General features: G+C 55.1%; 1 protein-coding gene across 1 annotated transcript in view; it reads right to left on the bottom strand.

The window, feature by feature from the left end:
• Positions 1-16,853, bottom strand: part of LOC144740651 (uncharacterized) — a 61,032-nt gene that overhangs the window by 29,982 nt on the left and 14,197 nt on the right. Inside the window, 11 exon segments of the mRNA XM_078623447.1 lie at positions 1,819-2,144; positions 3,804-4,180; positions 4,182-4,682; positions 5,189-5,257; positions 5,829-6,003; positions 6,463-6,547; positions 7,219-7,439; positions 11,247-11,344; positions 11,729-12,126; positions 13,011-13,226; positions 16,433-16,505. Of these exon segments, the coding sequence (XP_078479573.1) occupies positions 1,819-2,144; positions 3,804-4,180; positions 4,182-4,682; positions 5,189-5,257; positions 5,829-6,003; positions 6,463-6,547; positions 7,219-7,439; positions 11,247-11,344; positions 11,729-12,126; positions 13,011-13,226; positions 16,433-16,505 (2,539 nt within the window).

The following is a 16,853-nucleotide window of genomic DNA, read 5'->3' as shown; positions in this document are numbered from 1 at the left end:
AGTGAGTGAGAGAGTGAGCGGGTAGGTGAGGGAGGGGGTGGGTGAGTTTGTGAGCGGGTGAGTGAGTGAGAGAGTGAGCGGGTAGGTGAGGGAGGGGGTGGGTGAGTTTGTGAGCGGGTGAGTGAGTGAGAGAGTGAGCGGGTAGGTGAGGGAGGGGGTGGGTGAGTTTGTGAGCGGGTGAGTGAGTGAGTGAGTGAGCGGGTAGGTGAGGGAGGGGGTGGGTGAGTTTGTGAGCGGGTGAGTGAGTGAGAGAGTGAGCGGGTAGGTGAGGGAGGGGGTGGGTGAGTTTGTGAGCGAGTGAGTGAGTGAGAGAGTGAGCGGGTAGGTGAGGGAGGGGGTGGGTGAGTTTGTGAGCGGGTGAGTGAGTGAGTGAGCGGGTAGGTGAGGGAGGGGGTGGGTGAGTTTGTGAGCGGGTGAGTGAGTGAGAGAGTGAGCGGGTAGGTGAGGGAGGGGGTGGGTGAGTTTGTGAGCGAGCGAGTGAGAGAGTGAGCGGGTAGGTGAGGGAGGGGGTGGGTGAGTTTGCGAGTGAGTGAGTGAGAGAGTGAGCGGGTAGGTGAGGGAGGGGGTGGGTGAGTTTGTGAGCGAGTGAGTGAGTGAGAGAGTGAGCGGGTAGGTGAGGGAGGGGGTGGGTGAGTTTGTGAGCGAGTGAGCGGGTAGGTGAGGGAGGGGGTGGGTGAGTTTGTGAGCGAGTGAGCGAGTGAGCGAGTGAGCGGGTAGGTGAGGGAGGGGGTGGGTGAGTTTGTGAGCGAGTGAGTGAGTGAGAGAGTGAGCGGGTAGGTGAGGGAGGGGGTGGGTGAGTTTGTGAGCGAGTGAGTGAGTGAGAGAGTGAGCGGGTAGGTGAGGGAGGGGGTGGGTGAGTTTGTGAGCGAGTGAGCGGGTAGGTGAGGGAGGGGGTGGGTGAGTTTGTGAGCGAGTGAGCGAGTGAGCGGGTAGGTGAGGGAGGGGGTGGGTGAGTTTGTGAGCGGGTGAGTGAGTGAGAGAGTGAGCGGGTAGGTGAGGGAGGGGGTGGGTGAGTTTGTGAGTGAGTGAGCGAGTGAGAGAGTGAGCGGGTAGGTGAGGGAGGGGGTGGGTGAGTTTGTGAGCGAGTGAGCGAGTGAGAGAGTGAGCGGGTAGGTGAGGGAGGGGGTGGGTGAGTTTGTGAGCGGGTGAGTGAGTGAGAGAGTGAGCGGGTAGGTGAGGGAGGGGGTGGGAGAGTTTGTGAGCGAGTGAGCGAGTGAGCGAGTGAGCGGGTAGGTGAGGGAGGGGGTGGGTGAGTTTGTGAGCGGGTGAGTGAGTGAGAGAGTGAGCGGGTAGGTGAGGGAGGGGGTGGGTGAGTTTGTGAGCGGGTGAGTGAGTGAGAGAGTGAGCGGGTAGGTGAGGGAGGGGGTGGGTGAGTTTGTGAGCGAGTGAGCGAGTGAGAGAGTGAGCGGGTAGGTGAGGGAGGGGGTGGGTGAGTTTGTGAGCGAGTGAGCGAGTGAGCGAGTGAGCGGGTAGGTGAGGGGGTGGGTGAGTTTGCGAGCGAGTGAGCGAGCGAGCGAATAGACGAGTGGATGGGTGAGTTTGCGAGCGGGTGAGCAAGTGAGCGAGCAAGCAGGTAGATGAGCGAGTGTGTGGGCGAGCATGTGAGCGGGCGAGCGAGTGAGCAAGCGAGCGCGCAGGGAGACGTGACAGTGGATGGGTAGGTGTGCGAGTTCGTGAGCGGGTGAGCGAGGGTGTCAGCCGGTGAGCGGACAGATGAGTGGGTGGGTAGCTTGGTGAGTTGGTGAGCGAGCGACCGGCTACACAGTCTCCAACCCCGGCCATTTAGACCTTCGTGCACCCCCCACCCCATCTCCGTACCGTGTGCCCCGATACTTCGATTGCCGGCTCCGCTCTCCGCGCCGATCCGGATCCGGCACGCGCCGGTTCCGCCGGTGACGCCGACCGGCGCAGCCTCCGCTTCTTTCTTTGGCGCCGGCGCGGGAGCCGGCTTCAGCGGGGGGAGGGGCGGGGCGGAGCAGGTGGTGCCCGAGGGGAGGGGCGAGGAGGAAGAGGAGGAAGAGGAGGGGGGGGCGGGCGAGGTGGTGGTGGTGGTGGTGGTGGACGACGCAGCAGCAGCAGCAGCAGTGTCGGGAGGAGGAGCGGCGGGAGCCACTTTGAGCTCCGAGTCGGATTGGGGAGTTCGACTGTGAGAGAGAAGATGGCGATGATGATGAGGATGATGACGATGAGGATGATGACGAAGGTGATGATGACAATGATGACGATCGTGAGGATGACGATGATGACGACGACGACGAAGATGATGATGACGATCGTGAGTATGACGATGACGACGATGACAATGATGACGATCGTGAGAATGACGATGATGACGAAGATAATGATGACGAAGGTGAAGATGACAATGACGACAACGAAGACAATGATGACGATCATGAGGATGACGATGATGACGACGACGACGAGGAAGATGATGATGACGAAAGATGAGATGACAATGACGACGATGACGACGAAGACAATGATGACGATCGTGAGGATGACGATGACGAGGGAAGGGAGGGAAAAGGGTGGAGGAGAGAGATGGGGAGGAAAGGCGTGAGCCCGGTAGAAGGCACAAAACAGAGGGGAAAAGGAGAGGAGTGAGAAGGGTGCAGGAGGGGAGATGGGAGGGTATGAAGAGAAGAGAGGTGGAGAGAGTGATGCAGGCGAGAGAGCGGGGAGAGGGAACAGAGTAGAGAGAGCACGAGAGATGAGAAAGGAAAGGAGTGGGGGGTGGGGAGATGCAGGGGAAACAGAGAGAGTCATTTGCTAGTCCAATTACACAGAGCTCCACTCACACAGAGCGGTGCGCAAACCAACGCACGGCACACGTACGGAGCGCACAAACACCGTGCCAACAACAACACCACCTTCTCCAACCATTATATAAACGGAGTGGTAGCTCCTGCAATCTCTCATTTACTTGATACAGCTGTCGTGGCTGTGACGGTACCACCTGAAGACGGAAGCTTGTGTTGCCTCCGAAACGTCGTGATTTTTATTTTATATTACTTTTATTAATTTGAATGTTTTACCTACGTGACTTTACCGGAAAAAACCTAAGAATACGCAGTGCACAATACATGGCACCAGAGGACGCCAAATACAAAGATCCCCGAAATTTTGACCGAAAACTTTCGTGGCCGCAGGAATTCATATGCTTGGTTTCTTTCGGTAAAGTCATGTAGATAGAAAATACAATCAATTGAGAATAATAAAAGCAAAAATAACCACGACGTTTCGGATCGCCTGATGAAGACCGCTTGTGTTGCGATCGAAACGTCGTGGGTTTTTTGCTTAAATTATTTTCTATTTATTTATATTTTTTATTTACGTGACTTTACCGAAAGAACCAAGAATACAAAGATCCCCTGTATAGCCTTAACAGACTGTAGAGACAAGTGCTGTTAAGAGCGAGCACCTATGAAGGCCGGAACGGTACACGATGGGGGTGATGTTGGCCAGCACCACGCCCAGCACCGGTTCAGATAATCGTCACACCGGTGTTGGCCGTGAGCGGGAATCGAACTCGGGTCGCCGGGTTCACAGCGCGGCGCAGCGCTAACCGCTACACTACCGCTCCCCACACAAAGACAAAGATCCCCCGTGTAGCCTTTAACAGACTGCCGGGGCAAGTGCCGTTAGCGACCGCCTATGAAGGCCGGCACTGTGGCACACGAGGGGGTCGTGGCCAGCGTAGCGCTACCCGCTACGCCACCGCTGTGCAGAGTACACCACACACACACGCAACAGCACGCGCGCACGACACACAAACTCCACCCTCCCCGGCATCCACTCACATCGCCAATTCCGTCGCCGCCGCCGCCGCCACCGGCGCCGTCACCGCCGCTCCTCCGTCGCGCAGTTCGGCGGAGCCGGCGCGCGCCTGCCCGGTCCCCACCGCCACCGCCACCGCCTGCTGCTGCTGCTGCCCTCCGCCGGCTAGCGCCGTAGCCTGCGTCATCAGCATCATCTTCGCGTCGAGGCGCTTCAGCTTCTCGGCGCAAGCGGCCAGGCGCTCCTCCTCCATGCGCCGCTCCTCCGCCCCGCGCCGGCGCCGCGCCCGCTCCACCGCGGCCGACACGCCGCCGCTCGCCTGCTGCCGCCGCTGCCGCCACGCCTCGTCCTCCGCCTCCTCCGACGGCGCCTTGGCTCCCGGCGCGGGAGCCACGGGCGAGCCCGGCGCCGGTGGTGGCGGCACCGGCAAGGACCCCCCCCCCTCCTCCGGGGGCGGGGAGGATGCCCCCGCCCGCTATGCCACCGCCACCGCCGCCGCCGCCGGCACCGGCAACGGACGCCGCGGCCGCCGCTGCCGCCACGGCCGCGGCCGCCACGGCGACGGCGACGGCGGGCGGCATGGACGACGGCGCCTGCAGGCTGGGACGTCCCGGCATGAGCGCCAGCGGCAGCTGCAGCTGTTGCAGGTGGTGCTGCTGCTGTTGCTGCTGTTGCTGCTGTTGCTGCTGCTGAGGGAGGTGGTGGTGCTGTTGTTGGTGCGGGTGGTGCTGCTGCGGATGCTGCTGCTGCGGATGGAGCTGGTGGAGGTGGTGCTGCTGTTGTTGGTGCTGCTGCTGCTGTATTAGGTGGTGCTGCTGCTGCTGCTGCTGCTGAAGGTGGTGCTGGTGGAGGTGATGGGGCGCAGGCTGCGAGCCCAAGAGTGGCGACTGCACTCGCTGCCCCTGTGGACAAGACGTGCACGGTGTGTTAGGAATGACGGCGGTGGGTGGGTGAGGGCGGAGGGGTCACATCTGCTAGTGCCAAGGCTGCTGGTGTTGATGACTTCTCCCGCTGGAAGAGTTAACACTTCCTCCCTCAACGCTGCTTGTACCCGCTAGCACTAGTACCGCTGTTGTTACTGCGAGTGGTAGTACCTGCACCAGCGATGGTGGTGCTGTTGCCAGTGCTGGTGCTGCTTCTAGCACCGTTAGTGTTACGACCGACAGCGCTGTCAACGCAACCGCCACTGCCGCCAGTAATCGTGCGAGGACTGCTTGTGCTCTTGCAAACGCTGCCGGTATTACTGCTGATAGTGCTGCTGCTGCTGCTGGTGCTGACAGTGCTGCTACTGCTGGTGCTACCAGTGTTACTGCTGCTAGCGCTGCTTTCCCTCTGCGTGAGCCGTTGCTGCTAGTGCCGGCGTGAGTGCCGCTGGTGGTGGTGGTGGTGCTGCTGCTGCGAGCGCTACCACGGGGCAGGGGAGTTCCGGCGGGGCGAGACGGCGCTCGAAGCCGGGGCGGCCGGGCAACTTCCAGCTCTGAGGCACAGCGAGAGAGGGCGAGAGAGAGAGAGAGATACGAAGGGGTCACACAACGCCTGCCTGCTGCCCATGGGCCAGACACGGCCCGGTTACTTTGTTTCATACGACCCACGACCTCATTTCAAAAGGCCCACATGTTGCCTTTGGTTCAAGGCCTGGGTCCATGTTCATAACGGCCGTGTCGGTTTCACTGCGTCTGCACTTTTCGATTTAAAGCTTCTTTCGTGACTGCAGGGATTCATCTTCTTGGTTCTTCCGATAAAGTTATCACGTAGAAGGGAAATAATAAAATAATAAAAATAAAACATCGTAAAATTATTCTCACGACGTTTCGGCCACAACGCAAGCAGCCGTCCTGAAGGACGCTGTCTTTCCGACAGACCTGTTCTTCACCTGAGGACGGCTGCTTGCGTTGTGGCCGAAACGTCGTGAGAATTATTTAATGTTTTATTTTTATTATTTTATTATTTCCCTTCTACGTGACTTTACCGAAAGAACCAAGAAGATGCGTCTGCACTGCCAAGATTCCCGGGTTCCAGTCCTTGAGTCGGGGTGCATCCTAACTCGCCTGCTGATGCTGCTGCTGTTGCTGCTGCTGATGGAGCTGCTGCTGCTGCTGATGGTGATGGAGCTGCTGCTGATGCTGATGTTGCTGCTGATACGGCCCAGCTTGCGAAGACTGCATCAGTGCAGATGCCTTGATGGATAGCTCCGAAGAGGCATCCGCTCGCTGCTGGGCCACCCTGGAGAGAGAGAGGGATACACGGGCTCTCAAGGGGCACACAAACGGCCGCGTCAGGCACGCCAAGCCGGCAAATCAGAGAACCCGAAAAACGTGGCTGGCTCAGAATGGCCGTGCGACTCTTGACCACGGGCCGTACCAAAGCTTCATCTTCTTGGTTCTTTCGTTAAAGTCACGTAGAAGGGAAGTCCTCAGGACGGCTGCTTGCGTTGTGGCCGAAACGTCGTGAGACATTATTTTATTATGTTTTATTTTTATTATTTTATTATTTCCATTCTACGTGACTTTACCGAAAGAACCAAGAAGATGAATCCCTGCAGTCACGAAAGCTTTAAATCGAAATTTTATTATGTTTAATTTTTATTATTTTATTACTTCCCTTCTACGCGATGACATTACCGAAAGAACCAAGAAGATGAATCCCTGCAGTCACGAAAGAAGCTTTAAATCGAAATCGTACCAAAGCTTCTTCTCCTTGGAGCCGTTGGGTTCATCGTCGTCGCTGAAGTTGAGTTTCTCCGAGTAGTCGACCTCGTCCTGAACGCCTGGGGGGGCGGGAAGGGGGCGAGAGCCACGCACGTCAATAATGGAACAGCCCGCCGGGTCGACGGAATAGTCCAACTGAAGAGTCACGAGAGGGAGCAGCTTCCTGCTGCTCAAATGAGCATCGAGACATTGGCGACCAATCTCCTGCGCGGAGCCAGTGGTGGACATTCCACGACCCTATGGCTGAGGGGGGGGTGGCAGTACATCCATAGGTACCCCTAACTGTTGACTTACTCCCTCCCCACCCCCATCCCAGCATAAATAGTCGCTGCAAGCCTGGGGCGTGCCATTCAGACTCTGTCCTCTCGACAGACCTGTTCTCCACCTGAGGACGGCTGCTTGCGTTGTGGCCGAAACGTCGTGAGAATTATTTTATTATGTTTTATTTTTACTATTTTATTATTTCCCTTCTACGTGACGACTTTTCCGAAAGAACCAAGAAGAGAAAAGTGGTACTCATTCTATCAACCCAGGAGGGATGATGATGATGATGGGCCAGGTCAACCGCTAACCCCGCTCCCACCCCAATCAAGCGGAAATTGAACTCCGACCTTCTGACTGCAAGCCACCCGCCGCTCAACCGACAAACCACCACCCGGCCGCATCCAAATCTACAATCGGGCGGGGGCCAGGGTTGGTGGGACACGATGAGATGCGTGTCTTTACGCACCGGCCCATCCGTCGTCGGCCTCGCTCTCCAGCGTGTCGAACTCCTTCAGGTCGTTGACGTTGACGATGCAGGGACGCTCCAGCGGTTGCTCGCCGCCCGCTGGCGGCGTGGCGCCGCCCCCCGACGACAAGGCTGCGGCTGCCGAAGACGCCGTGATCACGCACAGGCCTCCCACCACGCCCGGGCCGCGTGGTACGGCGCGGCCAGCTCCCTGGGCAAACCTATGGGGGGGGCGCGCGTGACATCGTCATGCTGAGTCTACGGGCAGTGCTGGGTCTATTGGCAATGTTGAGTCTATGGGCAATGTTGAGTCTATGGGCAGTGCTGGGTCTATTGGCAATGTTGAGTCTATAGGCAGTGCTGAGTCTATGGGCAGTGCTGGGTCTATTGGCAATGTTGAGTCTATAGGCAGTGCTGAGTCTATGGGCAGTGTTGAGTCTATTGGCAATGTTGAGTCTATGGGCAGTGTTGAGTCTATTGGCAATGTTGAGTCTATGGGCAGTGTTGAGTCTATTGGCAATGTTGAGTCTATGGGCAGTGCTGAGTCTATGGGCAGTGCTGAGTCTATGGGCAGTGTTGAGTCTATTGGCAATGTTGAGTCTATGGGCAGTGTTGAGTCTATTGGCAATGTTGAGTCTATGGGCAGTGCTGGGTCTATTGGCAATGTTGAGTCTATAGGCAGTGCTGAGTCTATGGGCAGTGCTGGGTCTATTGGCAATGTTGAGTCTATTGGCAATGTTGAGTCTATGGGCAGTGTTGAGTCTATTGGCAATGTTGAGTCTATGGGCAGTGCTGGGTCTATTGGCAATGTTGAGTCTATAGGCAGTGCTGAGTCTATGGGCAGTGCTGGGTCTATTGGCAATGTTGGGTCTATTGGCAATGTTGAGTCTATAGGCAGTGTTGAGTCTATGGGCAGTGTTGAGTGTACGGGCAGTGTTGAGTCTATGGGCAGTGTTGAGTCTATAGGCAATGTTGAGTCTATAGGCAGTGTTGAGTCTATGGGGCAGTGTTGAGTCTATGGTGCAGTGTTGAGTCTATGGGCAGTGTTGAGTCTATAGGCAGTGTTGAGTCTATGGTGCAGTGTTGAGTCTATGGGCAGTGTTGAGTCTATTGGCAATGTTGAGTCTATAGGCAGTGTTGAGTCTATGGGGCAGTGTTGAGTCTATGGTGCAGTGTTGAGTCTATGGGCAGTGTTGAGTCTATGGGCAGTGTTGAGTCTATGGGCAGTGTTGAGTCTATGGTGCAGTGTTGAGTCTATGGGCAGTGTTGAGTCTATTGGCAATGTTGAGTCTATGGGCAGTGTTGAGTCTATGGGCAGTGTTGAGTCTATGGTGCAGTGTTGAGTCTATGGTGCAGTGTTGAGTCTATGGGCAGTGTTGAGTCTATGCTGCAGTGTTGAGTCTTATGGGCAGTGTTGAGTCTATGGTGCAGTGTTGAGTCTATGGTGCAGTGTTGAGTCTATGGGCAGTGTTGAGTCTATGGTGCAGTGTTGAGTCTATGGTGCAGTGTTGAGTCTATGGGCAGTGTTGAGTCTATGCTGCAGTGTTGAGTCTTATGGGCAGTGTTGAGTCTATGGTGCAGTGTTGAGTCTATGGGCAGTGTTGAGTCTATGGGCAGTGCTGAGTCTATGGTGCAGTGCTGAGTCTATGGGCAGTGTTGAGTCTATGGGCAGTGTTGAGTCTATGAGCAGTGTTGAGTCTATGGGCAGTGTTGAGTCTATGGGCAGTGTTGAGTCTATGGTGCAGTGCTGAGTCTATAGTGCAGTGTTGAGTCTATGGTGCAGTGTTGAGTCTATGGTGCAGTGTTGAGTCTATGGTGCAGTGTTGAGTCTATGGGCAGTGCTGAGTCTATGGGCAGTGTTGAGTCTATGCTGCAGTGTTGAGTCTATGCTGCAGTGTTGAGTCTATGCTGCAGTGTTGAGTCCATGGTCCAGTGTTGAGTCTATGCTGCAGTGTTGAGTCTATGGGCAGTGTTGAGTCTATGAGCAGTGCTGAGTCTATGGGCAGTGCTGAGTCTATGGGCAGTGTTGAGTCTATGGGCAGTGTTGAGTCTATGGGCAGTGTTGAGTCTATGGGCAGTGTTGAGTCTATGAGCAGTGCTGAGTCTATGGGCAGTGTTGAGTCTACGGGCAGTGTTGAGTCTGTGGTGGAGTGTTGAGTCTATGCTGCAGTGTTGAGTCCATGGTCCAGTGTTGAGTCTATGCTGCAGTGTTGAGTCTATGGGCAGTGTTGAGTCTATGAGCAGTGCTGAGTCTATGGGCAGTGTTGAGTCTATGGGCAGTGTTGAGTCTGTGGTGGAGTGTTGAGTCTATGCTGCAGTGTTGAGTCCATGGTCCAGTGTTGAGTCTATGCTGCAGTGTTGAGTCTATGGGCAGTGTTGAGTCTATGAGCAGTGCTGAGTCTATGGGCAGTGCTGAGTCTATGGGCAGTGTTGAGTCTACGGGCAGTGTTGAGTCTATGGGCAGTGTTGAGTCTATGGGCAGTGTTGAGTCTATAGGCAGTGTTGAGTCTATGGTGCAGTGTTGAGTCTATGGTGCAGTGCTGAGTCTATGGGCAGTGCTGAGTCTATGGTCCAGTGTTGAGTCTATGCTGCAGTGTTGAGTCTATGGGCAGTGTTGAGTCTATGAGCAGTGCTGAGTCTATGGGCAGTGCTGAGTCTATGGGCAGTGTTGAGTCTACGGGCAGTGTTGAGTCTATGGGCAGTGTTGAGTCTATGAGCAGTGCTGAGTCTATAGGCAGTGTTGAGTCTATGGTGCAGTGTTGAGTCTATGGTGCAGTGCTGAGTCTATGAGCAGTGTTGAGTGTATGGGCAGTGTTGAGTCTATGCTGCAGTGTTGAGTCTATGGGCAGTGTTGAGTCTATGCTGCAGTGTTGAGTCTATGGTGCAGTGTTGAGTCTATGCTGCAGTGTTGAGTCTATGCTGCAGTGTTGAGTCTATGGTGCAGTGTTGAGTCTATGCTGCAGTGTTGAGTCTATGGTGCAGTGTTGAGTCTATGCTGCAGTGTTGAGTCCATGGTCCAGTGTTGAGTCTATGCTGCAGTGTTGAGTCTATGGGCAGTGTTGAGTCTATGAGCAGTGCTGAGTCTATGGGCAGTGCTGAGTCTATGGGCAGTGTTGAGTCTACGGGCAGTGTTGAGTCTATGGGCAGTGTTGAGTATATGGGCAGTGTTGAGTCTATGGGCAGTGTTGAGTCTATGAGCAGTGCTGAGTCTATAGGCAGTGTTGAGTCTATGGGCAGTGTTGAGTCTATGGGCAGTGTTGAGTCTATGAGCAGTGCTGAGTCTATGGGCAGTGTTGAGTCTACGGGCAGTGTTGAGTCTATGGGCAGTGTTGAGTCTGTGGTGGAGTGTTGAGTCTATGGTGCAGTGTTGAGTCTATGGGCAGTGCTGAGTCTATGGTGCAGTGTTGAGTCTATGGGCAGTGTTGAGTCTATGGGCAGTGCTGAGTCTATGGTGCAGTGTTGAGTCTACGGGCAGTGTTGAGTCTATGGGCAGTGCAGAGTCTATGGGGCAGTGTTGAGTCTATGGGCAGTGCAGAGTCTACGGGCAGTGCCGAGTCTATGGGCAGTGTTGAGTCTATGCTGCAGTGTTGAGTCTATGGGCAGTGCAGAGTCTATGGGGCAGTGTTGAGTCTATGGGCAGTGCAGAGTCTACGGGCAGTGCCGAGTCTATGGGCAGTGTTGAGTCTACGGGGCAGTGTTGAGTCTATGGTGCAGTGTTGAGTTTATGGGCAGTGTTGAGTCTATGGTGCAGTGTTGAGTCTATGGGCAATGTTGAGTCTATGGTGCAGTGTTGAGTTTATGGGCAGTGTTGAGTCTATGGTGCAGTGTTGAGTCTATGATCAGTGTTGAGTCTATGGGCAGTGTTGAGTCTGTGGTGCAGTGCTGAGTGTACGGGCAGTGTTGAGTCTGTAGTGGAGTGTTGCCCAATGTACAGGGGGAGTTGATTCCAGTGGAGGGGTGGCGATGAGCGTGAAGGAGCGTCAATGGGATCGGGCGCAGGGTGGACGCGGCGGGCTCGGCACACTCACTTGGCCGCCTCAGCCGGCGTGAACGGGAAGCGAAATTTCGTGGGACCAAAAGCCGGGGCGAATGTCATCCCTCGCAGAGACCCCGAGGGGTACCCCATCTGTGGTAAGGAGGGGGAGCGGGGGGGGGTGGTGGTGGTGGGGGGGGGTCAGGGGAAAACGGGGACGAAAATACAAAGCACGGTTTAATTTGTGGTGGTGAACCGGTGATAGCTGTGGAATTTTAGGCACGTGCCAACGTACAAAGGGCGCAACGGGACTCGCCGCTTCTCGGTTCAAACGGCGAGGGTGCAGCCCTGCAATCGCTCTGCTCGCTCACGCAAACGCCGGCCAAAGGGCCTCCGCTAGCGGGCGCTCTAAGAAGGGGTGTGTTTGTTCTCCACCCGTCAACAACAACAACAGCCGCACAACAACCACAACCCCTAACCACAACAACCGCAACGCCGCGCAATCCCACGACCCGCACACGATGTCGCCACGCTTACAAAAGGAGGCCCCCCCGGGCCACGGAAGGGCGCCGGCGAGAACGCATTGCCGACGGCGCCAGCAGCAGCAGCTGAGGAGGAGGAGGAGGAACCGGGCGCCATCATCTGCGGCGTCGCCAGCAGTCCCGGGCTGCTCGTCTCGTGCGCCGGCGCCCCCCCCACCCCCACCCCCCCCAGCACCCCTCCCCCTCGGGGGCCGACGCCGTTTGCGCCTCTGGGGGGCTCGGGGTCGCCGAGGCTGGCGCCAGGGGGGACGCCAGCGCCTACGGACCCCGTCGAGCCGGCGCCGGCTGCCGATGCCGACGATGATGATGATGCCGCCGCCGCCGCGTTTCCTCCAGCCGACGCTGCAGCTGCGCTTGCGATGCGCCCTCCGCCCTCCCGCCAGCTTGCCACGTCTGTGACGGGGGGGGGGGGAAAGGAGATATTGCCACATCGGTGTGGGTGCCATCGTCATCCATCGACATCGGTACCATCGATAATTGTTTTTTTACCCTATTATCTGGAGTCATGTTTGCATGACTCCTCGTAAAAAAGGTGTCAGTTTTATTGCCAGATAAAAGGGTGAAAAAACTATTAGCATATTTTTTACTGGCAAATGAGGTTCCAATGGTGTAAATCGGTACCATCGTCATCCATCGTCGGTGTAGGTGCCATCGTCATGATCATCATCATCATCGGTGTAGGTACCATCGTCGGTGTAGGTGCCATCGTCATGATCATCATCATCATCGGTGTAGGTGCCATCGTTATGATCATCATCATCATCGGTGTAGGTGCCATCGTCATGATCATCATCATCATCGGTGTAGGTACCATCGTCATGATCATCATCATCGTCGGTGTAGGTGCCATCATCATCATCATCGGTGTAGGTACCATCGTCGGTGTAGGTGCCTTCGTCATGATCATCATCATCAGTGTAGGTGCCATCATCACCATCATCATCATCAGTGTAGGTGCCATCGTCATGATCATCATCAGTGTAGGTACCATTGTCGGTGTAGGTGCCATCGTCATGATCATCATCAGCATCATCGGTGTAGGTGCCATCGCCATCATCATCATCGGTGTAGGTACCATCATCGGTGTAGGTGCCATCGTCACGATCATCATCAGCATTATCACTGTACGTACTATCGTCATCATCATCAGCATCATCGCCGGTGTAGGTGCCATCGTTCAGCACCATTCCCGGCCGCCTGAGCCTCCCCACAGACAAAGATCCTCCATATAGCCTTCAACAGCCTGTTGGGGCAAGGCATCATGGACCCCCACTCACTCTGTGGGCGCAGGCTGGGACCGGGTCCGTACGCTGGCACGGCACCGTCGTGGACAGCATCCCCGCGTTGCTCCGCCTGCTGCTGCTGCTGCTGTTGCTGCTGCTGCTGCTGCTGTTGCTGCTGTTGCTGCTGTTGTTGCTGCTGCTCCCCGGCCGCCTGCAGACTGGGGAACTCCTGCTGAGACAGCCGCGAGCGCTGGCTCGGAGCAGCCACTACTGTGGTGGGGGCAAGGTGGGAGGGGGACGGGCAAGGGGGCAGAAGGAGGAGAGGTCACACACACAGTGGCGGGATGGAGGGGGGAGGCCTCGCAATCATAATAATTATCGTTTGTCAAGTGACGCGCGTTGTATCCGTAGATCCCACCAATGAGCGACCGAGTGTGGAAAGCCAGGAGATTATCAGAACCTGCAGGGTAGACAGCCAGCGTGGACAAGGACATGGTGGTTGTGAGGAGGAGGATGATGATGATGTTGTTGCGATGGGTTCGAGTACCAGGGCCATAAACATCACCAAGAACAATAACACGAACCTGACCACCACCACCACCACCACCACCGTCGTCATAATCGCTACCATCCCCCCAAGCGCCACAATCGTTACGTCGAAAATAACTATCCCCACCACCGCAACACCATCCCCGTCGCCAACAATCGTAATTTACATTTGGAAAGTGGCGCTTATCACCGATCTTCATGCGCCACCGCCGTGAATGGCAAGCAAGGAAATAAACACAGAACCTGCGGTGTAAACGGACCGAATCGGAAGATTGATTTGCACTGCAGGAGGAATCCGATGAGCTATGAAGCTCTTTAGCGCAGATGTCCAGTCGGGGCACGGGGTAACAACGTTACAACAAACAGTACAAAAAAACACGATAGTCGTACAAAGGTAAACAAACCAGCAAAATAATAAAAATAAAACATAATGAAATAATTCTCACGACGTTTCGGCCACAACTCAAGCAGCCGTCCTCAGGTGAAACCAGGTCTGTCGAGGCGACAGCGTCTGAATGAAACAGCACACGTGCTTGGAGCATATATATATGCATATATATATGCATATATATATGCTCCAAGCATATATATATATGCATATATATATATATGCTCCAAGCACGTGTGCTGTTTCATTCAGGGGGCAGAAGGAGCTGGTTTCACCTGAGGACGGCTGCTTGCGTTGTGGCCGAAACGTCGTGAGAATTATTCTATTATGTTTTATTTTTATTATTTTATTACTTCCCTTCTACGTGACTTTACCGAAAGAACCAAGAAGATGAATCCCTGCAGTCACGAAAGCTTTAAATCGAAATTTCAATCAGCTAAAGTACATAGCGAAACTAAACTAACCCCATCCTACCAGGCAAAGGCTTGAGGTATTAACGCATTTCGATTTAAAGCTTTCGTGACTGCAGGGATTCATCTTCTTGGTTCTTTATTTTATTATGTTTGATTTTTATTCTTTTATTATTTCCCTTCTACGTGACTTTACCTAAAGAACCAAGAAGATATGAACGTATTGTTTAAAAAGTGACTTGGCTACCACAAATGGTAGCCCAGTAACAAATTGGTCCATCGCTTGGACATTTCTAGCACAAAATTAATCGAAATAATCCTCAACGCACGTTTTCTAAACGCGGAGGAAAAAAATCCACGCGACCACGGGAAGAGAGACACACAAACTCCAAATATGAAACTTAATTTGGAGCTATCGTGACTGCAGGAATTACCCTTTGGTTCTTTCGGTAAAGTCACGTATAAAGACAAAATAACAAATTAAATACTAGCATACGACGTTTCGATTGCAACACAAGCAATCATCATCAGGTATAAATGAAATAGCAACACAAATCTAGTATATTTAGAAATGTAATGTAATACAACAGAGAGTCAATGTAAGTAGGCGAGTTTTCAAGACGAGACTTAAACAGCGCTCACCACTCCGAATGTCTTGATCGCAAAGGCAACGCATGCCAAAGCACGGCAGCTGCACTGGCAAAAATCCCGATCGTGGTACAGTAATCCCTCGCCACTTCGCGGTTCAACTTTCGCGGCCTCAGTGCATCGCGGATTTTTCGAACTGATTTAAAGGCCTCATTATACCTGTGCAGTAACACCATCATCATCATCATTCATCATCACATTCATCGAACTGCACAGGTCTGTCATCGTCGTCATTGTCATCGTCATTGTCATCGTCATTGTCATCGTCGTCGTCGTCATTACTGGAGTCAAGTCTCAAGATACTACTGTCATTGGTGAGTGTAGAACACCATAATACGTATCGTATGAGAGAGAGAGAGAGTGAATGTATAATATTAAGGTTTTATAATTAAATAGATTTAAGTAAAATATAAAGTATAAATATACATATTTTAAACATTCTGGTAGCCACACACACATATACGGAAATTCCTAGGGGGGCCAATCCCACTTCGCGGATTTTCACCTATCGCGACGGGGTTCCGGTCCCCATTAACCGCGATCAACGAGGGATCACTGTACTTTGGCAAGGCCACCCCTCGACATCTTGCCGCCCTATCCGCCCCCTGCTCCTCGTTTCCACCAAAAGCATAGCTGGGTAACTGGCTACGCTATCATTCACGTGGGATTAAACTGAGCACCAGGAAAAGAACGCAGCCATGTGCAGCAGCAGCTGCAGGAGCAGCTTAGCCACCACCGCCCCCACCACCACCAGCACCACCGCCAGCACCACCGCCAGCACCACCGCCAGCACCACCACCGCCAGCACCACCACCGCCAGCACCACCTCCAGCACCACCACCACCACCACCACCAGCAGCACCACCACCAGCACCACCAGCACCACCACCACCACCAGCACCACCAGCACCACCACCAGCACCACCACCAGCACCACCACCAGCACCACCACCAGCACCACCACCACCAGCACCACCACCAGCAGCACCACCACCAGCACCACCACCACCAGCAGCAGCAGCAGCACCACCACCACCACCACCACCACCACCAGCAGCACCACCACCACCACCACCAGCACCACCACCAGCAGCACCACCAGCACCACCACCGCCAGCACCACCACCAGCACCACCACCACCACCACCAGCACCACCAGCACCACCACCACCGCCAGCACCGCCAGCACCGCCAGCACCGCCAGCACCACCACCAGCACCACCACCAGCACCACCAGCACCACCACCAGCACCACCACCGCCAGCACCACCACCGCCAGCACCACCACCGCCAGCACCACCACCGCCAGCACCACCACCGCCAGCACCACCACCGCCAGCACCACCACCACATCCACCGCCACCAGCACCACCACCACATCCACCGCCACCAGCACCACCACCGCCACAACGCACCCATCGCCGCCACCACCATCCGCACCCAGACCAGGGAGTCAAACCCCACAGATGTGGGCCACTCACCTTCTACGTGAACCTTGGTGCCCCTGGGAGCAGGTGGAGCCCAGGAGGTGACATTCGTCTTGCAGGTCGCACTCTGCCACCCAAACACGAGCAAAGAAACACACGAACCCCGGACAGAGTCAGAGGGGGGGGGGGGGAGCGCCGGGGTGGGCGGGGGCTGGGGAGAGGGGGCGTCACGCCGGACAAACGCGATAACCCACGGCAACTTCAGCACCCGCGGGAGAAGCCGGCTTGCGATTGGCGCGATGTAGCAGCTCGCAAATTACCGGCAGCGATCGTCGCGCGGTCGTCTACGGGGCGATGGTCAAATTATGACGGTAATAAGAAAAACCAGAGCTGGGATACAGCCGACTTATCTAGGAAATGGCCCCGGTGGCACTGGACATTGCCGCTGGACGGGAGGTGATGAGCGGCGCTCGGC

The sequence above is a fragment of the Lampetra planeri genome, unplaced genomic scaffold (assembly GCF_965212315.1).
Source record: "Lampetra planeri unplaced genomic scaffold, kcLamPlan1.2.h2 scaffold_255, whole genome shotgun sequence".
Classification (NCBI taxonomy): Eukaryota; Metazoa; Chordata; class Hyperoartia; order Petromyzontiformes; family Petromyzontidae; genus Lampetra; species Lampetra planeri.
Note: the sequence above shows the minus strand (reverse complement) of the source record. Positions and strands in the feature narration are given on the sequence as shown.